General features: G+C 58.9%; 1 protein-coding gene across 7 annotated transcripts in view; it reads right to left on the bottom strand.

Annotated features, from left to right (window-relative positions):
- Positions 1–1,155: 1,155 nt before the first annotated feature.
- BCAR1 (BCAR1 scaffold protein, Cas family member) overlaps positions 1,156–26,311 on the bottom strand; it is a 35,727-nt gene continuing 10,571 nt past the window's right edge. The window contains exons 1-7 of one of the 7 annotated variants that reach the window (XM_039881052.1): positions 23,983–24,140; positions 13,601–14,212; positions 7,799–7,960; positions 7,508–7,624; positions 5,520–6,617; positions 4,645–4,734; positions 1,161–2,151 (exon numbers count right to left, since the gene is read on the bottom strand). In XM_039881052.1, the coding sequence (XP_039736986.1) occupies positions 1,639–2,151; positions 4,645–4,734; positions 5,520–6,617; positions 7,508–7,624; positions 7,799–7,960; positions 13,601–14,212; positions 23,983–23,994 (2,604 nt within the window). In that variant the 5' untranslated portion in view covers positions 23,995–24,140 and the 3' untranslated portion in view covers positions 1,161–1,638. Of the gene's footprint in view, positions 2,152–4,644; positions 4,735–5,519; positions 6,618–7,507; positions 7,625–7,798; positions 7,961–8,683; positions 8,857–13,600; positions 14,213–19,970; positions 20,832–21,426; positions 21,576–22,464; positions 22,977–23,982; positions 24,141–26,311 lie in introns of those variants that run through there. The other 6 variants (XM_039881050.1, XM_039881056.1, XM_039881055.1 and 3 more) reach the window with 6 other exon arrangements.

The following is a 26,311-nucleotide window of genomic DNA, read 5'->3' as shown; positions in this document are numbered from 1 at the left end:
GCCCCCTGGACTCGGCCGGGTCGGGGCACAGTTAGAGCCCTGGCAACCTCTTTCATCTTTTTCCTCTTGCAGGGTGACTCTGGCGGCCCCCTGGTCTGCCGGAAAGATGGATCCTGGACCCTGGTGGGCATCGTGTCCTGAGGCAGTAGCACCCGCTCCACCTCCACACCTGGAGTGTACGCCCACGTCACGGAGCTCATACCCTGGGTCCAGAAGAATCTGGCTGCCATTGAGCCCTTGACCTTGCCCTGGCCATCCTGCTAACCGTCCCCACAGGCCTAAATAAACCGGTGAAAATTATGTTGATGGTCCATCTCCAAGGTCAAGGCCTCCAAGACCTCACTCTGCTCTCTATCTTTGGTCTTCACTGGGCCAATCAGCACGGTCCTGGGGAGGCTCCCTCCTCAGTCCCCCTTCTCCAGGGGGCACAGGCAGATGAAATAGGACCTTGGCCCCCAAATCCCCACATGGTTGCAGGGTCCTCAGGGCCCCATGTCCGGAGCAGCGTCCAGGGGATAAGCCTGCTTTGGCTCAGGAACTGTGGCCCCAGGAACCCTCCTGGGAGCAGCTTCTGGGCTGCCGCACCCAGGCTACACTGGAGACACCGGAGAGGACCGGCCAGGCTCAGGAGCACGAGGCAGCAGCCTCCCCCTGCTGCCCTTTCCTGGCTGCTCCTGTTCAGTTAAAGGACCAGCCAGGTGAGCTGCGGCCCGGGCAGCGGGACTTAGGACACTGAAGGAAATAAACCAGAAGCCCGGGATGAGACTAGGTGGGGCTCTCAGCACCCCAAACCAGACCTGGACGTAACCGCCAGCCCAGACGTCATGGCGAGCTGGATGCACCCCCAGCTTCCTGCAGCCAGTAGCCGACTCTGCCCCACCCTGTCGGCGAGAACCCTCCAGCCTGCTTGCGCTGTCTCCGGCCTCAGGGCCTGGCCGGGCTTGTCTCCCTGGCCCACCCGTTTCCCACAGCCTTGGTTTCTTCTGCTGGGCCCTACTGTTTCTCCACCCTCCCAAGAGGCCACCCGCAGCTTCACCATGGAACCCTTCAACCCACCCCCAATCTCCTCCCACCCTGGACTCCCACAGGTGAAGACACACCAGCCTTTCCACCCAAGGGCCCTCTCGCGTCTCCCACCTCAAAAGGCTGTTTTGATTTTTAAAGTTTTATTTAAATGTAGACTATTAGTCAATGATTGGAAAATCAATAATGAAAAATAGTTTTTTAGGGTATTCTCCTAGTGCCGAGAAGGAACACGCACAGCTGCACTGGCCCTGGGGGCAGCACCCTTAGGGAGCTGGGGTCATCTCCTGGGGTCACCCGAGGCCTATGGGTCACAGGGCCTTCACGGCTCTGGCCTGGCCCCCTGACCCTCCCTAGGCCCGCCGCGCACTCAGGTGAGACCACCAGCCTCTCCTTGGCCTAGGCTCGCAGGGCTTGGCTTAGACTCTTCTGAGGAGGCATCGTCCCGCATCCTGCCCCGTCATAAATATGTACAGATCCCTGGACAGTCTGGGGCACCAGGCCTGGGTGGAGCTGGGGCTGCCTGTCCCCACGCCTGTGGCACTACGACTCTCGGGGTGAGTGCGCAGGGCAGTTTGGACCTCCCCTGACATCCATCCCTCTGGTCACTGGTTCTCAGGCAGCTGCCAACTGGCCCAGGACCCGGCGGAATTGCTGGGTGCTGTGGCCCAGCTCCCTGACCCTGTCCACCATGTCCTGGGCGGCGGTGGGCGATGGGTACTGCAAGGCAGCAGCCTTGGTGGTGGCCACGATGCCACGCAGGAGGTCGCACAGAAGATTGCTGTAGTGAGTCACCTGGCTGCGCACGTCAGCGGCCTTGGCCTGTCGCGACAGTGTGTCCCCAATGAACACCAGCTTGTGGGCGCTGAGGATGACGAACTTGCTGTGTGCCACGAAGATCTTGGGTGGCTGGTTGGTGGCCACGGCGGTAAAGAAGGCGTCCACCGCGTTGGTCAGCGTGGTCAGGTTTGCCTCACACTGCTCCAGGTAGAAGAGCAGCAGCTGCCGATCCGACGGCCCCAGGCCGCCTGTCCGCCCCGGGGCCAGGGCCTGGGCCGTGGTCCAGTTGGTCAAGTCGTGGTCTATGGGTCGTGACACCTCCTGCTCCAGCCGCTCAAACTGCTTCAGCTGGGGAGACGGAAGGCACAGTGAAAACCAGAGCCACAGAGCAAGAAGGGGTAAAAAGGAAATCCTCCTACAATGAGACAGCACTGAGTCAGCGGCCGTGGGGAACAGAGCCCCAGTCCTGCTGGCGGAGCAGGTGTCCTTCCCAAGTAACTTCTTTACCAATCTCATTAGTGAGTCTGTTTATAGAACATGTTTGAAATGATAAAACAATAGAAACGGAGAACAAGCGAGCGGCCGCGGGGGTGAGGGGCCTCCACCTCCCCGCCTGAGCGCTGTTCTCTAGTCACTCAAGATGCATCGGGGGAAACTGGGTGAAGGGTACACAGGACTGCTCTGTGCTCTTTGCAACTTCCCGTGAATCTATAAATATTTACAACTGAAAAGTTAAAAAAAAACAAAAAAACATTTTTATCTTTCCACAATGTAAAAAGATTCAAATATACCAAACAGAAAAAGGTAGCCATCACTTGAGATCTCATGCGCCCAGAAATAATCTGTTAAAATTCTGGTACACTGTCTTTTAGAACTACAAACTAAAGTACTGGCAGATGAAATATAAAATCTTTGAAATGATTTGTGGGGGACGAGGGGCCAGCTAAAACAGGACTATTGTGCTGAGAATGACTAGGGCTAAGTTAACGGTACCTGGGGGACAATTTTCTCCAATTTTATAAATGTATTAAATTTTTCATAATAAAAATTTTAAACAAAAGAAAAAAGGTCATGGTATTTGTAAAAGTTCAGAAAACAAAAGTTCACACAAAAAACTGGTGAATATTCAAGACATTTCTTTTAGTCACGAATTTCCTTTTTAATTAGAAAACTGGAACTACTACTTGGTTTTATTGCCTACTTTCAGCGCCCGCCGTCAGGTCACTCACTCCACGCCAGTGAGCATGCCCAGCAGCATGCAGGGAGCGGACGCTGGCAGCAGCCCTCACCTGGGAGCCACCGGTGTGGCCAGGAGTCCTCATCAGAGCTGGTTCTGACCAGAGGATCGAGTGGCTATGACTGGCTGTGCACAGACTCAGGGACAGACAAGTTCTGTTCTACACAGAAGGTCAAAACCAACTGGCAAAACAACATGAAACTTAACATTTAAAACCCTCTGACCGGCCCCTTCCGCCCTTAGGCAGCTCTGTTGAAACTCACCAGTCGGTTCTCTTGTCTAATGAGAGAATACACTCATTTTTGTTTTGAATTCTTGTCTTTTTCATTCTTTGACAATTCGAAATAGCTACATAATATTCTAATGTACAAATGTGCATATTTTATTCAACCGATGCTCCACTATTAGACATTGTGTGTGTGTGGGGGGGTGGTCTAGAATTTTCTCATATGGAAATAGAGCAATAAACATCCTTGTCAATACATTTTATGTATCTGTATTTTACTTGTACTTTATATGTCCCTGGCTTAGGAACTCTAGATCTTTAGAGTTTTTCATACATATTCCTACCTTTTTTCCCCAGCTTCTAGTAATTTCTCGAAGTGATCAATCAGATACGTGATGAAATTTATATTCAGCATAGCACTGTTTACAAAAGAAACCCTGGGAATGAGCTAAATGTCCACTGACAGGGGACTGATTAAATGAATGCTGGAAAAATCCAGAGGAAGGAAACAAGGGAAACGTACGTGCCGCTTCCTGAATTAGTGGGGCTTCCACATGTTATATAATTGTTAACATTTATTCCTTTACTGCCTGTGTTCTATGTGCCAAGAACCTCCTAAGTTTCATACTTTTTTTTACTCATTTAATTCTCACACCAACTCTGGGATGGATACAATTATGACCCCTGCTTTACGGCTGGGGAAACGGGCTTTGAAAAATGCATGCCTTGTCTCAGGCCTCAGGGCAGAGCCAGCAGGCTATGTCACCCTTCCCTATGCCCAGGGGAGGGTGGGGTGAGGGAAATCTGATGGGTGATATTTCCAGGTTTAGTTTGCGCTAGTCTACATTTTAATTTTTATTATCTTCATAATCAAAACAAAATGCCCTTAGTTTTTATTTTTTACTACCCTTTCAAATGATCCAAAATATGAAGGAAACTATGCCTGCAGATAAACACAGCAATATCATGTATAACAAGGAAGAATGGGTATAACATAAATGTTCAACAATAACATGTTTTGTGGCCTTTAAAAGTAACTTATGAGGAATGTTTAATGCCATGGAAAAATGTGTGTGATAAAAGTAGCCATAACTGTTCACAAAGTATCATTCCAAATGCCTCTGTGTGTTCGTGGCTTCATCTCCCTGCTTTTTCACACCTTTTTGTATGTGAGCTCTAAAAGTCTACCATGATTGCTCTTATAATAACTTAACATCAACCCAACAAACACACGGAGACCGTCATGCGGTGGACTGGGGACTGGCTGAGCAGGGAGGGCCCTGGGAGGCTCAGCTCTGGAGACAGGCCCCGAGGGATGGCTTCTCTAACAGACGAGAGGCCTGGGCTGGGAGAAGCTGGTGACCCTTAGCGTCCTCACCTGCTGCAGCTCCAGCTGGCCCTTCCCCTGCCGCATGATGTTGCCCTTTTCCAACAGCTCCTTCTGGGTCTTCTCAAACTCTTCCTTCCCCTGGAGGGGAGACAGGACTGGGCTGAGCTAGAAGCCCCACAGGCCTGGTGGGTCCCGGTGTGGGGCGAGTGGCCACCAGGTGGCGCTGCACACCGTGCCCAGGCTCATAACTGCAGCCACCAGGGCCCGGGCGGCGGCAGCTTCTTGAGGAAGCGGCTCTCCTGGACCTCCTCCGCCTCCAACCAGCCCAGGAAGGGGTTGGGCATACTCCATGTGCCATGGCCATCCTCCCTGCCCCGGTTCCTACGTCAGGAATCACATCCACGCCCTAGGCATACAGGGCCTGCTCACCTGTCCCTGACCACTGGGCCTTGGCACTGCCGGCTCTCAGCCTGGAATGCTAAGCCTTCCGGCTGGCGCCCAGCTCTCTGCTCAGAGACACCCCCTACCCCACCTTCCCATCACCTTGTTTATTTCCCCCACGCCCAGAAGTGTCCTTGTCTTTGCTTGTCCTTCAGAATCCATTTCCCAAACAGAACAGCGCCACCTCCGCCCTGGTGACCGGAAAGGCTCAACTCCTGCAGGCTCTGGGGAGCTTTTCCCGCAGGACCCGAAGACACAAATGCGCTGCCCGCAGGCCTGAGCGGGAGAGCGGCGGGCGGCCAGGGGCCAGCTGGCCTGAGAGTCAGAGTGAGAGGCGAGCACAGGGCTCACCAAGCCCTGCTGGGGCCAAAGCTCCCTCTGGCCACAAGAGCCCTCTGTTGTGGGGGTGCTGAGGGTCCCACGACAGGGGTGAAAAATCAGCTCGAGGAGGGCCGGGGAGCCGGGGCGGGGTGGGCACCCACCTGCAGGTGGACGTAGTCGTAATCTTCCATCCAGCCCCCCTCGCTGTTCTCGTACTGCCCGTCCGGCGAGTCCTGGGAGGTGAACTTGGGGGGTGAGGGCAGGGGCCGGGACTGGATGCTGCTGGCCTTGTCGGTGGGGTTGGGGTGCAGGGGGCCGCCCCCCTCGGGCCCTGAGACAGGGGCCTTGGTCCGTCTGAAGAGCAGCGAGGCATTGCCATGCAAGAAGGAAGCCAGCTGCTTGGCGTCCTCGGGCACAGCCCGTGAGCAGGCCACCAAGCGGTCTAGGTCTTCAGGAGTGGCCCCGGGGCCACCCCGGGCACTGTCGAAGGTCTGACCGTGGGCCACCAACGTCTGGTACACGTCCTCCATCTTCTGCAGTTGCCGGCTAAGCTTGGCATGCAGCGTGCGGTCAGAAGTGTGGGCAGCATTGCCCACAGCGCTGCGGGCAAACTCCAGCAGCTCATGGACGGCCCCCTGGACAGCAGTCACGGCAGCCCGCAGGTCCTGCACTGGGGCCTCCTGAGGCTCGGCAGTGCTGCGCCAGCCCCCGCACCCACCAGCACTGCCCGCCACGTCCAAGAGGTGGGCTACGGTGGCACTCACACCCTGCTGCAGCCGGCCCAGAGCCTCCACAGCCACCTCCAGCTCCAGGGGCTCGCGGCCCGCGACCGCCGTCTCCAGGGAGGAGGCGGACTGGCTGCTGCGTGTGCTGCCCGTGCTGGAGGCTGACAGGCGCTTGCCATCGGCCGGGGCCTCTCGCTCGGCTGGCGGGGGCACCGCGTACACACCGTCATCGGCCACACTGCTGTCAGCTGCCTCAGGAGGAAGAAGCCGCTCACGGGGCACGTCGTAGAGGGTGCCGGGGCCAGGCCGTCGCAAGCCAGGGGGCACATCGTAGAGGTCGGGAGCGGGCGGCGGCACGTCGTACACATCCTCAGCGGGTGGCGAGTCCGGGGGCGGTGTGGCAAGGACCAGCGGGTGGCGGGCTGGGTCAAAGGGCTTGGGCTTGGCGAAGGCAGGGGGCACATCGTAGGTCTCCTCACGCAGCAGTGGGCCGTCGGGCATGTCCTTGCTCACTGATGGAGGAACATCATACACCTGGAGGAGCAAAGCGTAGTCAAGGCTGCCTGCTCATCTGCCCACCTGGGAGCCTGGGGGCAGGACCCAGTCACATACAGACACAGCCCAGGGGCACACGTCTGTCACAGTTCTCACCTACAGAGGTTCTGATTACGAGTTCAACTCTGGAGCCAGACCTGAGTTCAAAACCCTAGCTCCACTGATTACTATCTGTGTGACCTAAGGCAGGTGACTCAACCCCTCTGTGCCTGTCTGTTCCCCTAGAAGATGGGAGAACTCCTTCACAGGTTCGTGAGGGTCACATGAGGTGAGTCACTTCGTAACCTCAAACACTGGGTGAGAGATAACTGTCACACCACCACCGCGCCCGTCACCACCGCCATCACCACCACGCTTCATCATCACCACCACTGCTGCGTGCGCCACGCCCACCACCACGCCGTCACCACCCGTCACCGCCTGCCGCCACCACCACCGCCACCACCACCACTGCCACCGCCCACCACCACACACGCCCCTCGTGTATTCTCTACTCTGTGGTAGGTACTTGGCCGAGCTGTCTGTGTGTTACACTCAGAGTGACATATTACTGGTCATCCCCCTTTCGCTCTCAGAAGTGTCTGGGTTTGGATGATAAATTCTGGGTCACTCTGCTGATATCCTGTGTGTTCCTCTCAAGAACCCATGAAGAAGGCCCTCGGAAGGGCCCTTTTACAGGTCAGGAAGCTGAGGCTCTGAGGAAAGTCCACCGCAGAGCGAGTGAGAGGTAGAACCGGGAGCGAGTCAGGTCCCTCGATGGCCCCGGCCCTGGAGACATGGGTCCTCGCTCAGCACACACTCAGTCACAGCCAGAACCGCACGCAGTCAGGCCTCAGCCAGCGAGGCCCCAGCATCCCCCGACTGCTCACCGCATGATGGCTGGATGGTGGCAGGCCCTTCTCCACACTGGGGGGCACGTCATAGACATCCAGCGATGGGTCCCGGCCATTGGGACCCTTGACAGCCATGGGGGGAGTGTCATATACCTGGGGACAGAAAAGGTGCAGTGACAGAGGTGCCGGGGCCACTTGAGGGGATGAAAAGAGCAGACACCCCACAGCCCCAACCCCAGGACCATCCTGCCCTGGCGAGGGCCAAGAAGGCTCAGCTCCCTGAGCAGGGCCAGTCCAAGCCACCCTCACCCCAGTCCCGACACTCACCTCCTGGCTGTACTGGCTGGGAAGCAGCCCCCGAACAGGCGGCACGTCGTAGATGTCCTGGGGCCCGGGGCCCAACAGGTGGCGTGGGATGTCGTACTCATCCTGCTCTGGCTGGGAGGCCTCGAACACATAGCCCTGTCCCATGCGGGTGGGTCCCACCACCTAGGGGCAGACAGCTGTCACCACTGGTCCTGAAAACGAGCCTTCAGGTCCTCAGGGAGCCTCCATGACCCTGTGAAGTGGCCGAGACCCACAAAGGCTGGTGCTCCCCAAGGGTGGGCTCAGAGGCCACTCGGAGTCAGGGGTATTCTCGTCCCTTTGCATTCTCTGCCCTTTCTTCAATGAAATGCAATGCCTGGGGAATGCTACGAGCATTTGGCTCTGGCCAGGAAACAGAAGTGGTCCCTACAGCTGGATGACTTGGAAGGTTCCAGAAGAGGGCTCATATGGGCTGACAGAGAAAGGGCCACCGTTGAGTGGGGTACCCCTGCCTGGGGTCACCTCCCAGCTGTACCCTCCTCAGAAAGGTCTGCCAGTAAGGGGCTGTCTTGACTGCAGGAGCCAGCAGCCACCTTTCCGCTCCAGGACAAAGGGAGTTGGTTATGCCAGGCCGTGCCCTCCTCAGGCCCAGAGGAGGCAGGAGATCCCGACGGCCAAGGCCTGAGGCCTCCGAGGAAGTGGTGGCCTGGCAGGGCAGCAAGTGGCACTCCTGCCTCTCTTGTTCCCAGCGTATCTTGGAGAGACTCCTGAGGACAAGCCGATGAGGACGCCCAGACCTCAGGGCCAGTTCTCAGGCAGAAGGCGGGACGAGTGTGAGGGAGTAGCCAAGACTAGAACCAAGACCCCCTCTCCCCACATCCACAGGGCCCTGAGACCACCACTCACCCGAACAGATAACATCAGCCCAGAGAGGCAGCCAGCCCTTTCGCCCCTCCCCGGTGCACCCTGCCCCTGGCCCAGAGTCCAGAGCTGCGCCGCTGCCCACAGCCCCTCACGTCAGCACCAGACCTGGCGGGCAGTGCTGGGCAGGCAGCCTTCTCCCCTGCAGGCACCCGGCCGGTGGGAAGGGCCGGTGGGAAGGGCCGGTGGGAGGGGCCGGTGGGAGGGGTCAGCCCTGTGGGCGGGGCCGGCAGGATCTAAGCCAGCTCAGGGCAGGCCTCCCCCGCAAGGCTCCCTGCTCTGCTCTTCTCCGACAGAAAGGCCTTTTGTTCCCTAATCAAAGGGGACGTCTGGGACAGGGTTGACTCAGGCCCTCCCCACGCTCATCTCCGGGGGCAGCAGGGCTGGGCAGGGCCTGCCCTTGGGCTCGGTGCCGCCAGGACCCTGTGCCCCTGCTTGCACCCAGCCCCCATGACAGGCAGCCAGCTCTGTACACCCTGCGCCCTGGATAGTGCAGGCAGCATGTGCGCACACTGGGCACCAGGAGCAGCAGAGTGCCCCCCACCAGAAGCACGGGCACCAGAACTTTTCTGATTAGCCTAGGGCTTGGCAGAGCCTCCTGCTCCTGGGCCTCGCAGCACAGCCAGGCAGCGAGCGGCAAGGGCTCGTGGGCAGCAGGCTCTCGCTCTCCACCAGATGCCGGGCACGCCCCCATGGGGTATTCCCCGCCCACAGCACCCCACCCCCAGTACGTCTGGGAGTAGAGTTGGCGGCCCTCCCCAGACTCATCTCCCTCCTCAAGCCCCAGACTTGAGTCTCCTCCAGAGCTATTTTTAGACACTGGAACCTGCCAAGAGCAAGGCTCCCAGGCAGGCAGGCGGGAGCTGGCGGGACGTGGCAGGTTGGCGGGGCCTCGAGGTGAGGCCTGAGGCAGCTCCAGGCCCTGTAAACCTCTGAAAGGCAGGTGGGGACCTAGCTCCATGAAGAGAGGCGTGCACCTGAGCCCCGCTCAGCCTCCCACAGAGGAGTGAGAGCGGGAAGAACAGCTCTGGGGGCCCGACCCCAGGCCCTGGGCTCTGGGCAGTTTGCCACTCCTGCGGCTGAATCAGTGACAGTAAGCAGCCATATTGGCCAGCAAATGTTTTTCTGATAGAAAAAAATAGTAAGGCAGCCGCCAGGGGAAAAAGCTTGTTAGGGAAACTAACTCTCCAGAGAGCTGCTGGCCACTAATCGCAGGCCAGGCTGCCTTGCTCTGCACCTGGGGCTCTGTTAGCAGGACCTGGAGGCCCCCAGGGTGGCAGGCCCAGCCAGGGTCTGGGAGGAGACACACATGCTCTTTCACACACACATCTCAACAGCAGATGAGAGAACACACATACCTAGTGTTAGATGCACACCCAAAGACAGACCCGGGCAGGACAGGGGCCCATCGGGGCGTCTGTAGAGCAGGACTGAGACATGAAGCTAAGGGCTACCAAGACCCACTGTGAAGGGACAGGCCATCTGCCCCATTCTGCCCAGGTGCCCGACCACCTCCAGGCAGTTCAGCTGCCAGTCAAAGGCCAACTGGCCCTGGCACACCCCACCCCATCCCCATCTGGGAGCTCGGTTTCCTCCTCTGGGAAATGGAGCACTACTGGAATGCTGTGGGATGGAACAGGTGACCAACTAACCTCTCATCAGGAGGGGACACACCTGACATGGGTGCTTCTGCCCCCCACCCCATGACACGACACTGTGGGCCTGGGGAGCGGATGGAGCTCCCAGAAGAAACAGCACTGAGCTCAGCTGTGTCCCGCCTGCTCCTGACCCAGCACCACAGCTGTCCCGTTAGGCGCAGCTGCTGTGCCTGACCCAGAGGCACTCCCCCAAGAGTGACCTCATAGAAACAGCCCCCACTCTGGGGGCCCTACTTCTCCCCTTTTCTTCCTAAAGCTATGTCCCAGCCTAAAGGGTGCTAACACCCAGTGAGGCCCTGACCTCTCGCACCAGGCATTGGACCCCTTCTGACCACCGGCCTCTTCACTCATCCTTCGGTGTCCTAAGTGCCAGGACCCCACCCCCCAACCAAGGTCCTGGCAGGGTTCCTCTTCAGCTCAGCTGACCTCAACCCCTGGAACCAGGAGTCAGTTTCCCAGACTTCTGAGGGGGAAGACGAGGCTTACGAAAGCACAACCTTGAAATGTGGGCACTAAGATGTTTATTGCCCCGCTGTTTGTCACAGAGACGTACGTATGCCATCAGGAACCGCCGAGAGCCTACCCCAACAGGAAAGGACAACAGAGCAAAATCCAGGGCAGTCATCACAGTCATGTTTAGGGACCCAACTAAACGCTTTTGCTATCTGATATTGAATTTACAACCTCAAAATGCAAAACTATGTGTACAAATCTGTGAAAGACTAACAGAGAATATGCTAGACAAAATATGCCAAAATTTCCCAGTTATTACCTCTTGATTGGGGTATCTCATGTCTAGGCTTTTTCATACATTATGCATTTTCTCTGACAAACAAGCATCATTTTCATGATTACGAAATAAAAGCAGATGCACCGGAGGCCCAGGCCAGGAGCCACGAGGCTTCTCAGGCGAGGGCACCTGGGCCCCAGCCAGGTGAGCCCAGAGGCGGGCTGAGAGCAAGCCCTCGACGGGGAGGGAAACAGAACCAACAACCAAAACGTGGGCTTGCATCCACAACCTGGCATGAGGGTCTCCCTGATGCTTCCTGGCCCACAGGGCTTCCACTGCCTGCCTGGCCTCACAGATGCACCAGGAAGACTTGTCCGCAAAGATTCGTGAAGGAAGGGGGTAAGGGAAAGGGTGTGCCTCCCTGGGGTGAGCAGAACATGGAGTGTGTGTGTGTATGTATGTAGGGGGATGGACCATGGCCTGTCCCAAAGCTTGCTGGCTAGGCACTGCTCCCTGCCACCACCCACAGGACAGGTGCTCCCCTGGCAGGGCTCTGCTCCTCTGACTAAAGCTCTCTTGGGAGCAGCCTTAGTCTGGGCGATCCCAGCCTAGCATGGCACATTTCTGCCACTGGCCCATCTCTGGCCAGGTAGTTGAAGGAGCAGATAGGGCAGGAAGTGGGAGCTACTGATTCAGGGTTCCCTGGTGGCCAGAGTTCAGCCAGCCAATGACCTCTAGCCAGGTCTCCTGGCTGCCAAGCTCTGCCCTGTGGGCAGGAGCAGAGCGACACTGCCTGCTCACCTGCTGCCCAGCTGGCATGGGCAAGTCTCCCACCTCAGCCCTGGGCTGGCTCCGAGGACAGAGGCTCAGTGCTGTGGAGTGAGGACCTACTTGGCCACTGTCTCTGGACACAGGCGGCCCTGGCTTACACATGGAACCTGGGAAGTTGATCCCAGCAGAGCCGAGCTGCTACGCCTGGCACCCCGCCTCGCCCACCAGGGCCTGGGCTGGCAGCGAGGGCCTCCCTGCTGCTGTGGGCGGGCTTTCTCAGGGTCTTCCTGGGTGAGCTGTAATGGCCGAACAGACATGGAGGACACAGGGAGGAAGAGCTGGGTATGGCTGCTCTGTCTTCCAAGTCTGGGATTTCTGCTTCTGGACCTCAGGGAACTCCGCTCCCCAACTCTCGAAGGGACTTATGCCCCGGAAGACACAAGCCAAGGTGAAGAAATGTCGCTCCTGACTCAGCTCAAAGCAGCCAGTGGGGCCTGGCCTCCCTCTGACTTGCCTCCCTCCTACAGGAAGACGGCCTGGGGACAGTGGCGGGCACCAGTACAGGGCAGGCCCATGTGGAGCCGAGTGCGGGGTGCAGAGCTTTGACCCCTGGCCCAACATCTGACTGGTAACAGCTCACACACACTTGAACCAGAGTCTCTCTCAGGGAGACCCTACACTGGCAATCCTAAGGGCAGTGTCCCCCCCACAGGTGCAAGGATCACAAAAAGGTCACCCTTCAGGTGCCCACAGGCCCACTAAAATGCCCCGGAAGAGAAGGGTCAGGTGTCTGCAGAGCCAGGGATGGCCAGAAGAGTATGCTCCACCCCCACTCCAGGGGCTGGCGCATCCCCCCCGAGGACTCATGGGCACCCCCAGGTACAAGGCGCTGGCCTCTCCCCTTCGTCCCTTCCTCTTTTCCTGCTGGCCGAATGCAGACATGCTGGCTGGAGCGCACGGGGCAACTGTCCTGGCCCAGAAGACCCACACCGTGGACGTCAGAGCCGTAAGAGGCAGGGAGCTGTGGCCCGTGATGGGGCAGAGGGGCCGGGGCAGCCCTGTACTGCTCACCTCAAAACCGAGAAATGTAAGAAAAACCATCTCTCTTTCAATCCATTCTTTGGGGTTTTCAGCCACTCTCTGCTACCTGCGGCACTGCACGTCATACCGGATTTCTCCTCCAAGCGCCGTCCGGCGCTCCCGGCCTGCTTGCCCTGCCCCAGTCTGGGCCCCTGGATGCGCCCCACGCCCTCCACTCTGTGGGCATGATGACCTTACCAGGACATGGGTTAGGCAGGTCATTCCTACTCAAAATGCTCTGGGCATCTGGGTCTTTGGTGGCACCAGACTCCTGGGGTCCTGTCCCCAGCCTGCTGCTCTGGCCTCAAAACCCAAGCCCGGCCTGCCATCTTGGACACAGACTCTCCACACACCCAGGCCTTTGACAGGCTGTCCTCTGCTAGCAACACCCTCCCACTGGGGCATCTGCTGCAGGCGACCTCATGGTCCAAGGCTGGCTTAGACATCTCTCTGGGCTGGCCCATCCTGTCACACCCATCTTCAGCAGCAGGATGAACACACTGCCCAAACACCCGTCTCCCGCCCTAGCCCAGACTGAACACACAGCCGCTGCTGGAGCCCCGGAGAACCCAAGGGTGCTTAGCTGGGCCCTGCGGTGCTCGGACACGGGGGCCTGGGCAAAACCCACCAGGGGGCTGCCCCGCCATGCCAGGGCGGCCTTACCTTTGCCGGCGGCTTCGTCCCCTCCCAGCTGCGTGCGTCCATGGATGGGGGCACCTGGTAGATGTCGTGCCCTATCCCAGCAGAAGGTGGCACCTGGTAAATGTCCTGGGCTGGGCTGCCAGGCCCTGGGGGCACCTGGTAAAGGTCTGGGGCTGGGCTGGGAAATGGGTGATGGGGCATCTGCTTCAAGAATGTGGACGTCTGCTTGGCTGGGGGAGACTGGAACTGTGGGCTGGGCCCAGGGGCTTGGTAGAGGCCCTGTTGAGTCTTACTGGGGGTGGGCACCAGGTAGACGCTGTCGGGCTGGGGTGGGTATGAGGTGGGCAGCATGGACGTGTACTGGGTGGCCGGGTTGTGGAGACCAGGCTGAGGCGGGGCAGAGGGGGCGGGAGGGCCGGGGCCGGGCCCTGCTGGCTTCTTGTCGTGCATGCCCACCAGGATCTTGAGGCGGTTCCCAGGCACGATGCCTTGGCGCCCGTGCAGTGAGCAGAGCCACCAGCCGTCCAGGCCCTGTGTGTCCCGCTCCAGCACCGTCATGATATCACCCTTGCGGAAGGAGAGCTCATCCGGGGACTCAGCCACGTTGTCATAGAGGGCTTTGGCCAGCACGTTCTGGGGAGAGAGGACACAGGTGGGCGTGAGGGCCAGAGGGTATGCGTGGAGAGGCTCAGCACCCGCCCAACTCCCACCCTGCTCCAGGACGTGGGAGGCATCTGGCCTTGGCACTGATAAATGGACAAAGTAGGGTTTGGCATGATCCCAACGCCTCTATCCCCCGGCCCCTGGCAGAAAGGCCCAGCTAATCCTGGTGCTTCCGATGGGCCTGGATAGTGCCTCAGAATCCTCTCTACGGAATCCACTGCCTACGCTCCAGAGATGGCACTCAAGACGCTCTTAAAATCCACTCCCAGAGTCACACTGCAACCTGGACCAACACTGGGGAGAGCAGAGATAATGACAGGAATGGCCCCCACAGCCTGGAAAGAAAACAGGATGCACAGCACACCCTCCCTGCTCCAACTCAACAGTCTTGCTGCCCTGCCAGGGCAATCAGCCAAGAGGGAAAAAAATGAAAGACAGAGTAGGGAGGGGACACAGGGACAAAATGCTCATCATCTGCAGACCATATGATCATCAAATATACCATTGCACTGGAAGAATCAATAACCGATGAGAAAGGAATGCCTCGGAACAGACGTCACAACATAATGTCAAAAGCTACAGGTTCTCTTCCAGGAACTAATCAAGTGAAGACTGCAGGGGCCCTCAGAGGAGGAAACATTTACAACCTGTCCAAGGGCTCAAGGAAAAGCCTGACTAAAGGGGGAAATGTACGGAGTTCACGGTGGGGTGCCCAAGGGCTGTAAAAAGCCAATTAGCCCACGCTTCCTTAATAAATTACGATTACAATCAAAGCGCCAGCAGAAATTGTTTTTTCGTTGAAGAATCTGGCCAAAGAAAAAGAATCCTTCTAGAATTAAATGGAGCAACAAAGGTCCAGGAATAGGCAGGTTAATTCTGAAAATAAAATGCCAAGGGGTGCTTTCCTTCCCAGCTTTGAGGACATGCTGCGACTCCAAGTCAGTGAGGGGCACAGGGCCCAGCGTGCTGGGAGGGGGCTGAGAGAGGCCCCCGCTCTACGGGGAGCTGGTGGATGCCACAGGCGGTGCCCACAGCAATGGGGAAGGATATGACTCTGCCACAGAGAGTATGAAGAAAACTCACTCACTGCAGGAAGAAAAATCCATTTGGACACTTGCCTCACATTATAAACAAAGAATATTAGAGGTCTAAGAGACACAAATCTAGAAATTATAAAAGAAAAAACTGGGAGAATTGATTTGTGACTTTGAGATAGGAAAAAACTATACAACAAAACCTCAAAAACAAAGGCCCTAAGGACACAACATAAAGTGACAACACAAGGCTGACAGGGTGACTGGTCACCAAGGGATGAGAGAGTGATTACTCTAGAATCTGGGGGCGCGCCTACAAATCAGCAAGACGAGAAAACCAACCAAACGTGAAGAGGGATTTCTCCAAAGGGGAAAAACGAATGGCCACGACTATCACAAAGACACCCGGGGCTCTAACCAGCAAATCCGGACACAGCTGAGATTCTGCTCTATGCACCGGCAGGTGTCCAGGCACTTGGGGAGGCAAGTCCACCACGCCCTCCCGAGGGGAGATCTACATCCCAGAACACTTTGCGTAAATGTTGTTATAAACAGCTATAAAACAACTCTGTGTAGTTTTCACAGACACTTATTCGGGGACAGATTATGCTAGTGCGGGTGCTTCCGGAAGAGTAATGGAACGAGACAGACATCAGGAACAGGTGGGGAAAATAAAGTCCAACAAGGAAGGACAGCACCCCCAGCCCAGTCCTTTGCTGCTGTGACTCTCCTGCTAATCCTCACAGCCACCCAGAAGTGGGCACTGCTCTGGGGCTCCATCAGGCAGCAAATCTTCCCAGAGCAGGGACACGCGTTCCATGTGGCCCAGGCACACAGAGGCCCTGCAGTCAAGCAGCCTGCGCAGGCCCTGGTGAAGGCCTTGGCGAGGCTCTGGGGTCAGAGGCAGGAGGACCACAGCTCTGGTGACACGGTGCTAGCAGGCCCAGAACCTCACTGAAGGTGGAGAACTCAGGGTGGGGAGACCCCACATTTTCAGCCCCACTGCTGTTGCTGCTCCCCTTGCATAGGTGCCAGGCTCAGGCTGGGCCCAGATATAGCACAGAGGGTCCCCCGCCCCAGTTGGAGGGCCAAGGTCAGTACCGAGGAGCGAATGAGGCACCTCGGGGAGAGAAGGCCAGGGTTACCTTGGCCTCCTAGGGTAGCAGAAAGCTTGGCCGGGTGCAGCAGAGACCCAGGCCTCACGCGTGGGGGAGGCTGGGGCTGTGGAGAGGACACAGCCAGGCCACCTGGGCTCCAGCCCTCCAGCCAGGCCTCAGCTCTGCTTGCCCTCTTCTGAGTCTCCTGGGGTCTGAGGATGCAGAGCCTGGTCTCGACTCCTGACTTGGAAAAGGGACTTGAGTTCTGGCAACCCGCTGCTGTGTGACCTTCCCCATCTGGGCCCAGTCTTGTCCCCAGGACTCCACTAGCAAGGATTAAGGCAGGGGCTAGAATTCCAGACGGAAGGAAGGGTCACGCCCCCTTGGGCAGAAACGGGAAGTGGGAGCCTGGGCCCTGGGGCAGAGGGCAGTGGGAGTGAGGCTTCACCCAGCCCAGACTGGCACCCCCTCCTCCCTCCATGCCAGCATTTGGGGTGAGCCCTTTGCACTACCTCCCCTGCCTGCCACAAGGAGGATTAGGGAAGAGGGCTGAGTGTCACCAAGGCAGCCCAAGGGGGAGGCTGGGCAAGCAGCATGTGCCCCAGGACCCAGGTATGAATGAATGTTCAGACTCTGGGGAGCATCAGCTGGGAGCCCATTTCTCCAGAGCGGCTCAGAGCCCCCAGTCCAATTAAGGGACAGAGGCAGGAAAGTTGGGAGCGAAGAGGGGTAAGGCCCAGGGGAGGAGCCAGCCCAGCCAGGCAGCTCGGAGCTCAGGGAGAGCAGAACCAGCCAGTTCACCCCAGCACAAAGGTGAGCACCAGGCAGAGGACCTCGGAACTGCCGGCTGCTGCAAGGCCGTCCACACCGCGATGATGACAGAGTTACAAATGCACCGAAGTATAAATTATGTCTCAATAAAACATCACTCCGACTTAAATGTGGAGAGGGTAAGAATAACAGTGATTGGGGGATACTTTCTCTTCTTGTTTCTCAGAATTTTTCGATTTGCATTTAATGAGCATTTCTTAGCTTTAGGGTTAAAAAAATACACATCCTGAAAAAGAAAACAGTGGACTACCTCCCAGGCTCCAAGGCAGGCTGGGGCAGAGGATGCAGAAGCAGGTCGAGGTCAGAGCCCCAGGCGGAGCGGGCAGGGGCAGGGGCTGTCCTGCAGCCCACTGGGGCTCACTGCCCCATCCCCAGGCTGCCTAGGAGAAAAGCGACTTTCCCAAATATGGTCAGCAGCCAGCCTCAGGGAATCACATCCATCAGGGGGCGGGACACCCGGTCCCCCTCCCCCAGTGACCCCAGAACACAGAGCCACCCTACCGGGTCCCCCCAGCCCCTGCCCTGGTGACCACAGGAAGTGCCAGCAGAGTGAGTCACAGGAAAATTCCCCTCTGGCCCAGTCAAAAGGGGCGGGATACAGACGGAGGGGACTGCCCCTAGGAGGCCCCTTACCTCTTAGGAGGAGGGCAGCCTAGAGTAGGCTGGCAGATGGGCCTCAGCCAGGTCCCACAAGCAGGGCTGGGCATTCAGGGAGGCTGGAAGGCTCTGCCAAGGGCAAGGTCCAGTGGGGGAGGGGAAGGGAAGGCAGGGAGAGTCCACCCGGGGCCCAGGGAGCTACTGGGGCCTCCTGTGTGCAGGGTAGCCAGCCCCACCTTTTGGAATGAGCTCACTGAGCAATCAAGGCCAACTGTGGCTGCAACTGTACAGTCTGGGGCGGCTGGAGCCAGGCTGGGAAGCACCTCTCTCGGCTGGGCACGTGGCACTGAGCGCCTGGCACCAGGAGCTCCTTGCCTGTGTTGGCTGGTACCCCCACCCAGAGCCCCAGAGGCAGCCCTCTCTCCACAGCCCAGACCGAGTCCTGGGCAGTGCTGGCGCCGGAGCACTCCAGAGCACTCCAGCTGGCCCAGCATCCGCCCCTTTGGGCCTCTAAGCCTCCCCAGCTGCTCCTGAGACAAGCTCCTCCTTCCTTCTCTCCCAGTCCCTCAGCAGCAACTAAGACCAGACCAGACCTGGGCCTGCCTCTCCCTCCCACCGCCGGGTCATCTCAAGCAAGTCCCTTAGCCTCTTTGAGCACCCAGATGCCCTGTGCTAAGACGACGGTCCTGGTTTCGTAGGATTGTCCTCTTGTTTAACAAAAGATTCACCTGGCTCTGCTCTCTGCCAGGTGCTGGGCCAGGCTCTGCGAGGAGTAGGCCCAGCTCGACCACACTGGGCTGACATTTGAGTGGCAGAAAGACACCAAACAACTCGCCAGGGCAGGGGGCAAGGGTAGGGTGCCAAAAATAAAGTGGGACAGGGCCATCACATACAGAGTGGTCAGCGGTGGCCTCCCCAAAGAGGTGACATTTCAGATGACTCATGAAGAAGGAAAACTAGGCAACCAGGAAACAAGCCCAGGAAGAGCCGTACGGGCAGAAAGAGCAGCCACGAGCCAAGGCGCTGGGGCAGGGAGAGGCAGGGGGGGCGGCTGGCTGTGGCCCCGGAGCGGCAGGCAGGCCGAAGCCAGTCACGCTGCAGGATGCCTCGGGATGGTTTGTGGAGAGCTCAGCAAATGTCACCCAAATGGTGGCATCCCGCAGCAGGATAAGCCCAGCCCGAGACCGCCTGCTCTGGACGCACTCCCGCAGACCCAACGTCTTGCCCCAGCGTGGAAGAGCGGCCAGCTCTCCCAGAGCCTGGCTTCGCGGCCTCCACAGCTAGGCGATCAGGTGCTTCACCATCACACTTGCGAGGGGACCGCGGTGACCGCCTGTAGGAGCGCCCTGCCAGCACGCCACGGCCGTCAGGCAAACGCTGCGTCAAAGCACTGGCACGGCCGCCGGCCTGCCCTGAGCCTCTGGCCACCTCGCTTCTGCCTCTAGGAAACCTCGCAAGCTGTCCTACTCCTTCTTCAGGACATGACTCATGGCACCCCTCCAGGAGGGACCCCGGGCCTCTCCTTGGGCACCCACTCCCTGTTGCCCCCCCACCCCCACGGAAGTGCTGACTAATATGCCATCTTACTGCCCACTTCGTGGCCTCCGACCCGGATGCCCAGGATGAGAGGGGCTGTCTCCCTCAGCATGTAACACCCCCACACATGGGCACCAGGCCTGGCCCAGATTGCACGGGCTCAGGCAGAAGCCCTCCTTGCAGAAGGTGGTGACCTGCCCTCCCCGGGAGCAGCATGGCCACGTCTGAGGAAGCCAGAAGGCCCTTTGGGGCTTGCTCCCCCCGAGAGGGGGAACCAGAGAACCCCCAGCCCAATGCCAACTCTCCCAGGCAGTGGCCTGCCAACCAGGCCCGCTCAGAACAACACCCTGGTTGTTGCACGCCAGAGAGAGACAGGGCTGCCCCGCAGGCCCTGCCTGGCTCTGAGAATGGCCCTCATTGTGTCCTGGGGCCCTCTGGGCACCAGCCCCACCCAGGCCAGGAGGGTCCTCAGACACGAAGCAGCTGGGCCTTGGACGCTGGCGGGTAGGCGTCTGGGAGACCATAGCCATGTGACAGGTATTCAGGTCTCCCCCTCGGCTCTGCAGGCCGCCTCAGGGAGCCATGGATGTGCTCTGGGTACCTGCAAAACCTGACGCTGGCAGAGGACATCACCTGGTGACTGGGAGTGATGGGGGAGAGGCACGACTGTTCACAATAACGATGACGGCCAGCACTGTGTCAGAGGCACGGCTCTCCTGCATACTTCAGTCATCTCTTTTACCTCTGTGAGACGCCATGGTTACTTCCATCTCACAGATGGAGAATCCGAGGCACAGAACAGTTACTTGACTTGCCAGGGTCACAGACTGAAGGCAGCAGAGGCAAATCTGGGCTGTATGATAACGTGGAGCTGGGTGGCTTCTGGAGTAATGTTTGGGTTCATGAAAGCCAGGAGTGGCAATTTCACAGGCCTTTTCCTCCCTCCCTGTCTCCCATTTCTGTCTGTCTGTCTGTCTCTTTCCAAGCACATAGCCTCACGCACAGCAGTCACTCAGGAAACACGAGTCCCTATCTCAAACACAGGCCAAGTTTATTTCTGGGGTATTGTTTGCTTGTCCCAAGGAGCCATGGTGGCCAATGGAGACAGGCTGGAGTCTGCACCCATAACCCCTGCTCATTTGTTTCCTGGAGCCCCCTGGAGGGGCAGCAGAACAGGCCCACTGGCCAGGGTCCTGACCTCCCCCTTGCCCTGCCCCCCAGGCTGCGATGGAACCCTGAGGACAGCGCCTCTTCCCTTCCCAGATGTCCCCACACTCACATCCTGGGTAGAACTCCAAGACTAGCAGCCTTAGCATCACTCTCCCCTAATACACCCAGGGACAACTGAGTGGGCGAGATCTTGGCTCAGGTTCTCAGTGCCAGCAGGGAGCAAGTGTGGGCCAGCCCCAGTTCCAGAGCCATTCCAGGGGCAGCATGGGTCCTGCCCTGTCTACCTCAGGAGCCTGAGGCTCAGAGGACAGAGCAGGGGCCGTGTGTGGGTCCTCAGTCCCATACCTGATACTCAGCAGCCAGAGGACAGGTCTGTAGAATGAAGCACCAAAAATCCACCTGTGGGTGGCCACTGCCAGTGGCTCCCCGTAACAAGCATGAGCCACGCCTGGCCTTGGCCGCAGCAGCAATAGCAGATGCCTTTGAGTGCAGGGCCAACTCTAGGCCGGAAGCAGGCCCCTGTCCCCACCCTTACCAGGATGTCCCAGGCACTGTCCCTGGGAGGCTGGGTAGAGGTGAAATGGGGAGGGCCCTCCTACTGCAAGACATGGCATTTGCAGCTGCAACATACCAGAGATGGTGGGGACAGGTGGGCCTGGGGCCAGAGTACCAAGGAGCCCCTGTGGGTGGTGTAAGGGCAAAGCCCTCTGCCCTCCACCCTCCAGCCCACTCCAACTGCTAAGAGCTTGAAAATGGTCCCCAGGCCTCTTAGAACCCTTACCACTGCCACCCAGCCCAGGGAATCCACCCAGGGTGATGGACCCCAGGCCTATGTGCGTGACACTCCCCCTGACCCCTGGGGGGACCCTGCTGGGAGTATTCACAGGTCTTTGGCAGAGGGGCTCAGCATGAGACTGACCTTACTTCAGGGACAGCATCAGGCCCAGAGTTGGGGTAATACCCCCCGGACACAGATTTGTCATCACAGAGAGCACAGGCAGAAGGGACGGCAGGGGCTTCACTCATTACAAGGCCTTGGTTTCTCCACCTGGACATCCAAAGCCCCTGAGAGCTCTGCCCACTCCAGTCCTAAACGAGAACTTTCAGCAGCCCTTAAAGCAGGTCTACCTGCCTGAGCCGGAATGGAAGGGGACATGATGGCACAAAAAGTGTGGTTCTCCAGCTCAAAAGCAAAAAAAAGAAAACAACCACCACCACCACCAAACCCCTGATTTCTAGAATGAGCAATGGATGTGGGACAGGACATGAAGCCCTGGTCCTCCAGCCTCCAGGCTCCTTCTACTCCAAGCCAGTACTTCACCCCACTCCTCACCTAGAGAGGGGAGGGAGTTAGGGTAGCAAGGTAGATGGAGCCAGGGCCCACTTCGGTGCTGGAGGCCTGACCCCACATCCTTAGAGGGAGACCACCCCTGCAGCCTCTCATCTAGGGGCCCTAAGGACCCAGAAGAAGAGGAGCTCACCCGGTGGCTTTGCTGAAGAACGACCCCTATCACCTCCACCCTACACCCTACCCGCTAACTCCTCCAACATTGCTCCTCACCCCTCCAAGAAGCCCCCTGCATACACACCTGGCTGCTTCTGGCTGTGGGTTCTTAGGGGTCAGGGGTGGGAGCTCCCCAGGAGAAAAGGGTGGTAGGACTTCCTAAAAGAATAATGGGTCCAGAAAGGGGCCACAAAGGCACAGACCTGGGGACAGAGGGACCCCACCAAGTTGGCAGCCCCAAAAGAGCATGGCAGCACCCCAAGGACCAGAGTGGGACAGAACAAAAGACCAAGTTCTGGATCCAGACCTGTGCCTTGGTCTCCCCATTTTTACTGTCTGTGTGACTGGTGGAGAGGGGCATTTCCTGCTCAGATAGGACGTCCTAGTGGCACTGCCTTTACTTCAATCTCTTGCCCAGGCCCGTGGAGCTGATGCCAGCCCACAGCACTCACCCCCAGGCTCGGCACAAGCAGTCATGGCTAGAAGTATCAGGTGTTGTCCCTGAAGCCGAGGGTGACTATCCTGGCCTGCCTCCACCCAGCTCCCACGGGGCTCCTTCCTTGCCCAGGGCAAGCGGGTGGTGGCTGTCAGTGCCAGGAGGGAATGTTAGCAGCTCCTGCCAGACCTTCACTGCAGGCTCCACCTGTGCCCAACCCCACTCCTGCTCCTCCCGCACCTGGCACACACCTGCTCTTCTGGGCCTGACAGCCCTGTCATCCCTCTACTCCCACCATCAGTTTTTCACCAAGGAAAGGGAATGGGCACTGGAGAGAGTGTCCTCCAGCCCAGGAAGATGAGGAACATCGCCCGGCCTGGCTTAAGTCTGCAGAGAAGCCACAGCGAACCTGGAGAGGGCCTCCCAGGCTAGGCCCTTCCTCATAGCAGGTGCGGGAAAAGAAACCCAGTGTTCTCAAGAGAGCCACTGCCTTTAGTCTGGGACCCGAGACACTAACATCTCCCCAGGCTCTAACCCGCCCACGCTCTCCCCCTCTCCTCGGCCCTCTGCCCTCAGCAAATCTCAGCTTCTCCGACTCCCTCAACACGGTCCTGCCTCGGCCTAGCGCAGCAGCAACCACCGGCTACGGACGCCCGAAAGACAGCCCGTCCTGGGCCCGCCGCTCGCCCTGGCCGGGGGCGAGGACAGTGAAGGCTGGGTCCCAAGGGTCGTGCGGTGATACCACGGACTCCCGCCATCCCGCCACCAGGATCTGGCTCCTATTGTCACTTCTGCAACCAGGGTAGGTACAAGCCAAGAAGCGCCTGCCGCTGGTCCCGGAATCCAGAGCGGGCGGGCCGGGGATGAATCATTAACCAGCCCCAGGCTGGCGTTCTGGCCGAGTCGGCATCTCCGCGGACGCCACGCACTCGCTCGCCCAGCCCTCGACCCCTAGCCCGGGGGCAGGAGGCGGCTCCCACTCCAAAACACACAGATGGACCCACGGACGGAACACCACCCCTCTTCCTGGAAGGTCACGCCTCCTGGAAGTTCACGGTCTGGGGGACCTCGGACCCCTCCTCGTAGCCGAGGAAACTGAGGCCAGGGCTCCCAGGCCCAAGGTCATCCAAAAGGCGGCGGCCGGTAGGGGGAGAGCGGGCCTCCCGCCAGCAACTTTCCCGGATCCAGGAACTTCCCTGCCGGCCAGCGTCCCCCGGGACCCGGCCAGGGCCCCTTCCAACCGCCCCTGGGGCGCGCAGGCTCTAGGATCCTCCGCAGTCCTCACCTCCCGGCGCCCCGGCCAGGGCGAGCGGCGGGCCCAGGACCTCGGACCCCGTCCTGGTCGCGCCCCCGCGGAGGTTCCAGCGGCCCGCGGTTCCCAAGACCCGCGGGTCCGGCAGGAAATGCCACTCGCTTAACTCTTTCCCGCCTGGGCCCGCCCCCAGCGCGGCCAGGGCGGTCGCTCCGAAGCCGGTACGCGGACCCCGACCGGACGCTCCCGGGCGCGCGGACCCCAGCCTCGCCGCCGCGCTCACCAGGTAGTTCATCGTGTCCGGTCGAGCGGTCTGGGGCCCGGGCTCGCCGCCGAGGCGCACAACGAGCTGCTCGCGCGCGCGCTCGGGCCGCGTCCTGCCGCCGCCGCCTCAGCCACTGCGCCTGCCACTGCCGCGGCCGCCACTCAGCGCCGGACCCACCTCGCTCCGCCCGCCGCCGCGCCGCGCCGCGCTGCGGCCCGGCGGGTCCAGCCCGGCTCCCGGCATGCCCGGCCGAACACGCCCATTGGCCGCTGCGGCTCCCCATGCAAATGAGCCGCGGACTCAGCACGGGCACGCGAGCGGCTGCGGGAGTGCGCGGGCACGCGACGCCCGGTGGGGCTGTCCCTCTCTCCAACCAGCACCACCGAATGGCAGGCTTCAGGCCTCGTACCTAGGATTTCTTTTTCTCCAAACTCACGTCCCCAACCTCTGTCATGGGCGAGAATGCGCCCTTCCTAAAAGGCGCAAGCAAACGCCTCCTCTTCCATGCAGTCCACCGGGATTGCCCGCTTCTTTCTCGGTACGCCGCTGCAGTCCCAGAGGCTCCAGCTTCAAGTCGCCTTCCCTGCCCACTATCCCCAGGGCATTCCGTGCGCGTGTCCTTCGGGCCATCGGACTCATATCTGAATCTGGAGATAAAGGGGAAGGGGCGTGCCCCAGCTGGCTAAAACTAAAAATAACGACTACCGTGGCGCCCGACTCAGGTCAGGCCTACCATGTAAGAGCTCACCCAGAGAGTGCAGAGCCGGGGCTCCTCCTGTTCTACCAGATGTGTGCCTGAGGCTCCGGTCCACCCAGGGACAAGGGGTTCACCATCTCCCACCAAGTGGACTTCTCCAGTTGGTTGAATCCAGCCTCCCTGAAGCTTCCCCCACCCAACCCCTGTGGTCTCAGTTCTGCCCTAAGAGCTCTGCCGCCACCCCTATCCCCCAGTCAGCCCTGTCCAGGCCTAACACCTGTACCCCAACAGCTCGCTAGTGTCTGTTTCATCAACATGTTGGGAAGGGTAGCAGGGAATGAGGGGAAAGAAAGAACCACCACTGAGCCTGGTAGTTCTCCTGAGTTCCCTCTCCCAAGGCTGCAGGTCAGAACCAGGCAGAACCAGGCAGAACCAGGGTATGCCATCACTGAGTGCAGTCCAGGCTTCCACGGTGGTCTGCAGGGAGATCTAGGATGGAACCTGCTCCAGAACCGGTCAGTTTGGTGTCTTATCTCCAGATTCTTGGACAGTCAATATCCTGGGCCACTTGCTGAGCGTGTAGACACCATCAGGCACCTCGCAATGCCAGGGAAGCAGTGGGGCAGACCAGGCTTTGCCCTCCAAAGAACTCTCAGGTATGGCTTACAAAATACATATAAGCCCAAGGTGGACTCACAGCTGTCCCTCCACCTGACACACACAACTGACACCCAGGCCAGGTGTGCCACCTTGAGCAGGACCTCTTCCACCTATAAAAGGAAAAGGCTGGGCTAGGGCAGCCCAAGTCTGGTTGTTATAGGTCTCCTGGAGAACTTGTTTGAAAAAAAAAAAAAACAGATTCCTAGTTCCCCTTTTCCCAAAAAAAAGTGTGGGGGAGAACCTGGACATCTGCATTTCCTCAAAGTTCCTCAGGGAACCACTGGACGGACAGCATAGAGGGTTGGTCAGGAGCAGTGGGATTTGGACCCAGTGTGACCTAGAGTCCTCAAGAAGGAGTGGGACAACTAGCTGCCACCCTATGCCCTCCCCAAGACTGGCCCCCTTGTTATCCTCAAAACAGCCCACTTTCGCACAGAAGAGCCAGCTCTCAGAGAAATACCTAGGGCATCTCCTCCTGCTTGTTCCCAACAGCTGTGCTCCAAAGTCACACATGGAGCTATGGGGCCCCCTAAAACTTGGCCCTGTCCTCAGGCTGGCTGGCAGGTTCCAAGGGAGCAGATCCGAACGAGCTGGGCCATGAAAGAGCATCTGTCTGTGCTAGGGGCTGGTGGGAGTCCTTAGGTTTTCCCTAGGTGACCACTCCAGTGGGGACAGGGATGGAGTGCAGGCCTCGCAGCCAGACGGTGCCTTGTAAGGAGGGCTCCAGGCGAGAGGTCTCTGCAGGAATGGGCAAGGACACAAAAAGGCCTGGCTCTCAACTCCGTCCTAGCTGACCTTGGCAGAGAAGAGGTGGCTGGCTGGGAACAGGGGAACAGGTTTAAGAGACCCTCCGTCTCTGGGGCCAGATTAAAGCAGCACTGGGGGTGGGGTTGCTGCTGTGGGCGAGCAGCAGGCGGGGGAAGGGAACCCAGCTCAGGCATAGGCATTTCAAAAATTTGCTCCTTTTCCACTTAAACTCCCTCCCCCCTC

Source organism: Pteropus medius, unplaced genomic scaffold (assembly GCF_902729225.1).
Source record: "Pteropus medius unplaced genomic scaffold, Ma_sr-lr_union100, whole genome shotgun sequence".
Classification (NCBI taxonomy): domain Eukaryota; kingdom Metazoa; phylum Chordata; class Mammalia; order Chiroptera; family Pteropodidae; genus Pteropus; species Pteropus medius.
Note: the sequence above shows the minus strand (reverse complement) of the source record. Positions and strands in the feature narration are given on the sequence as shown.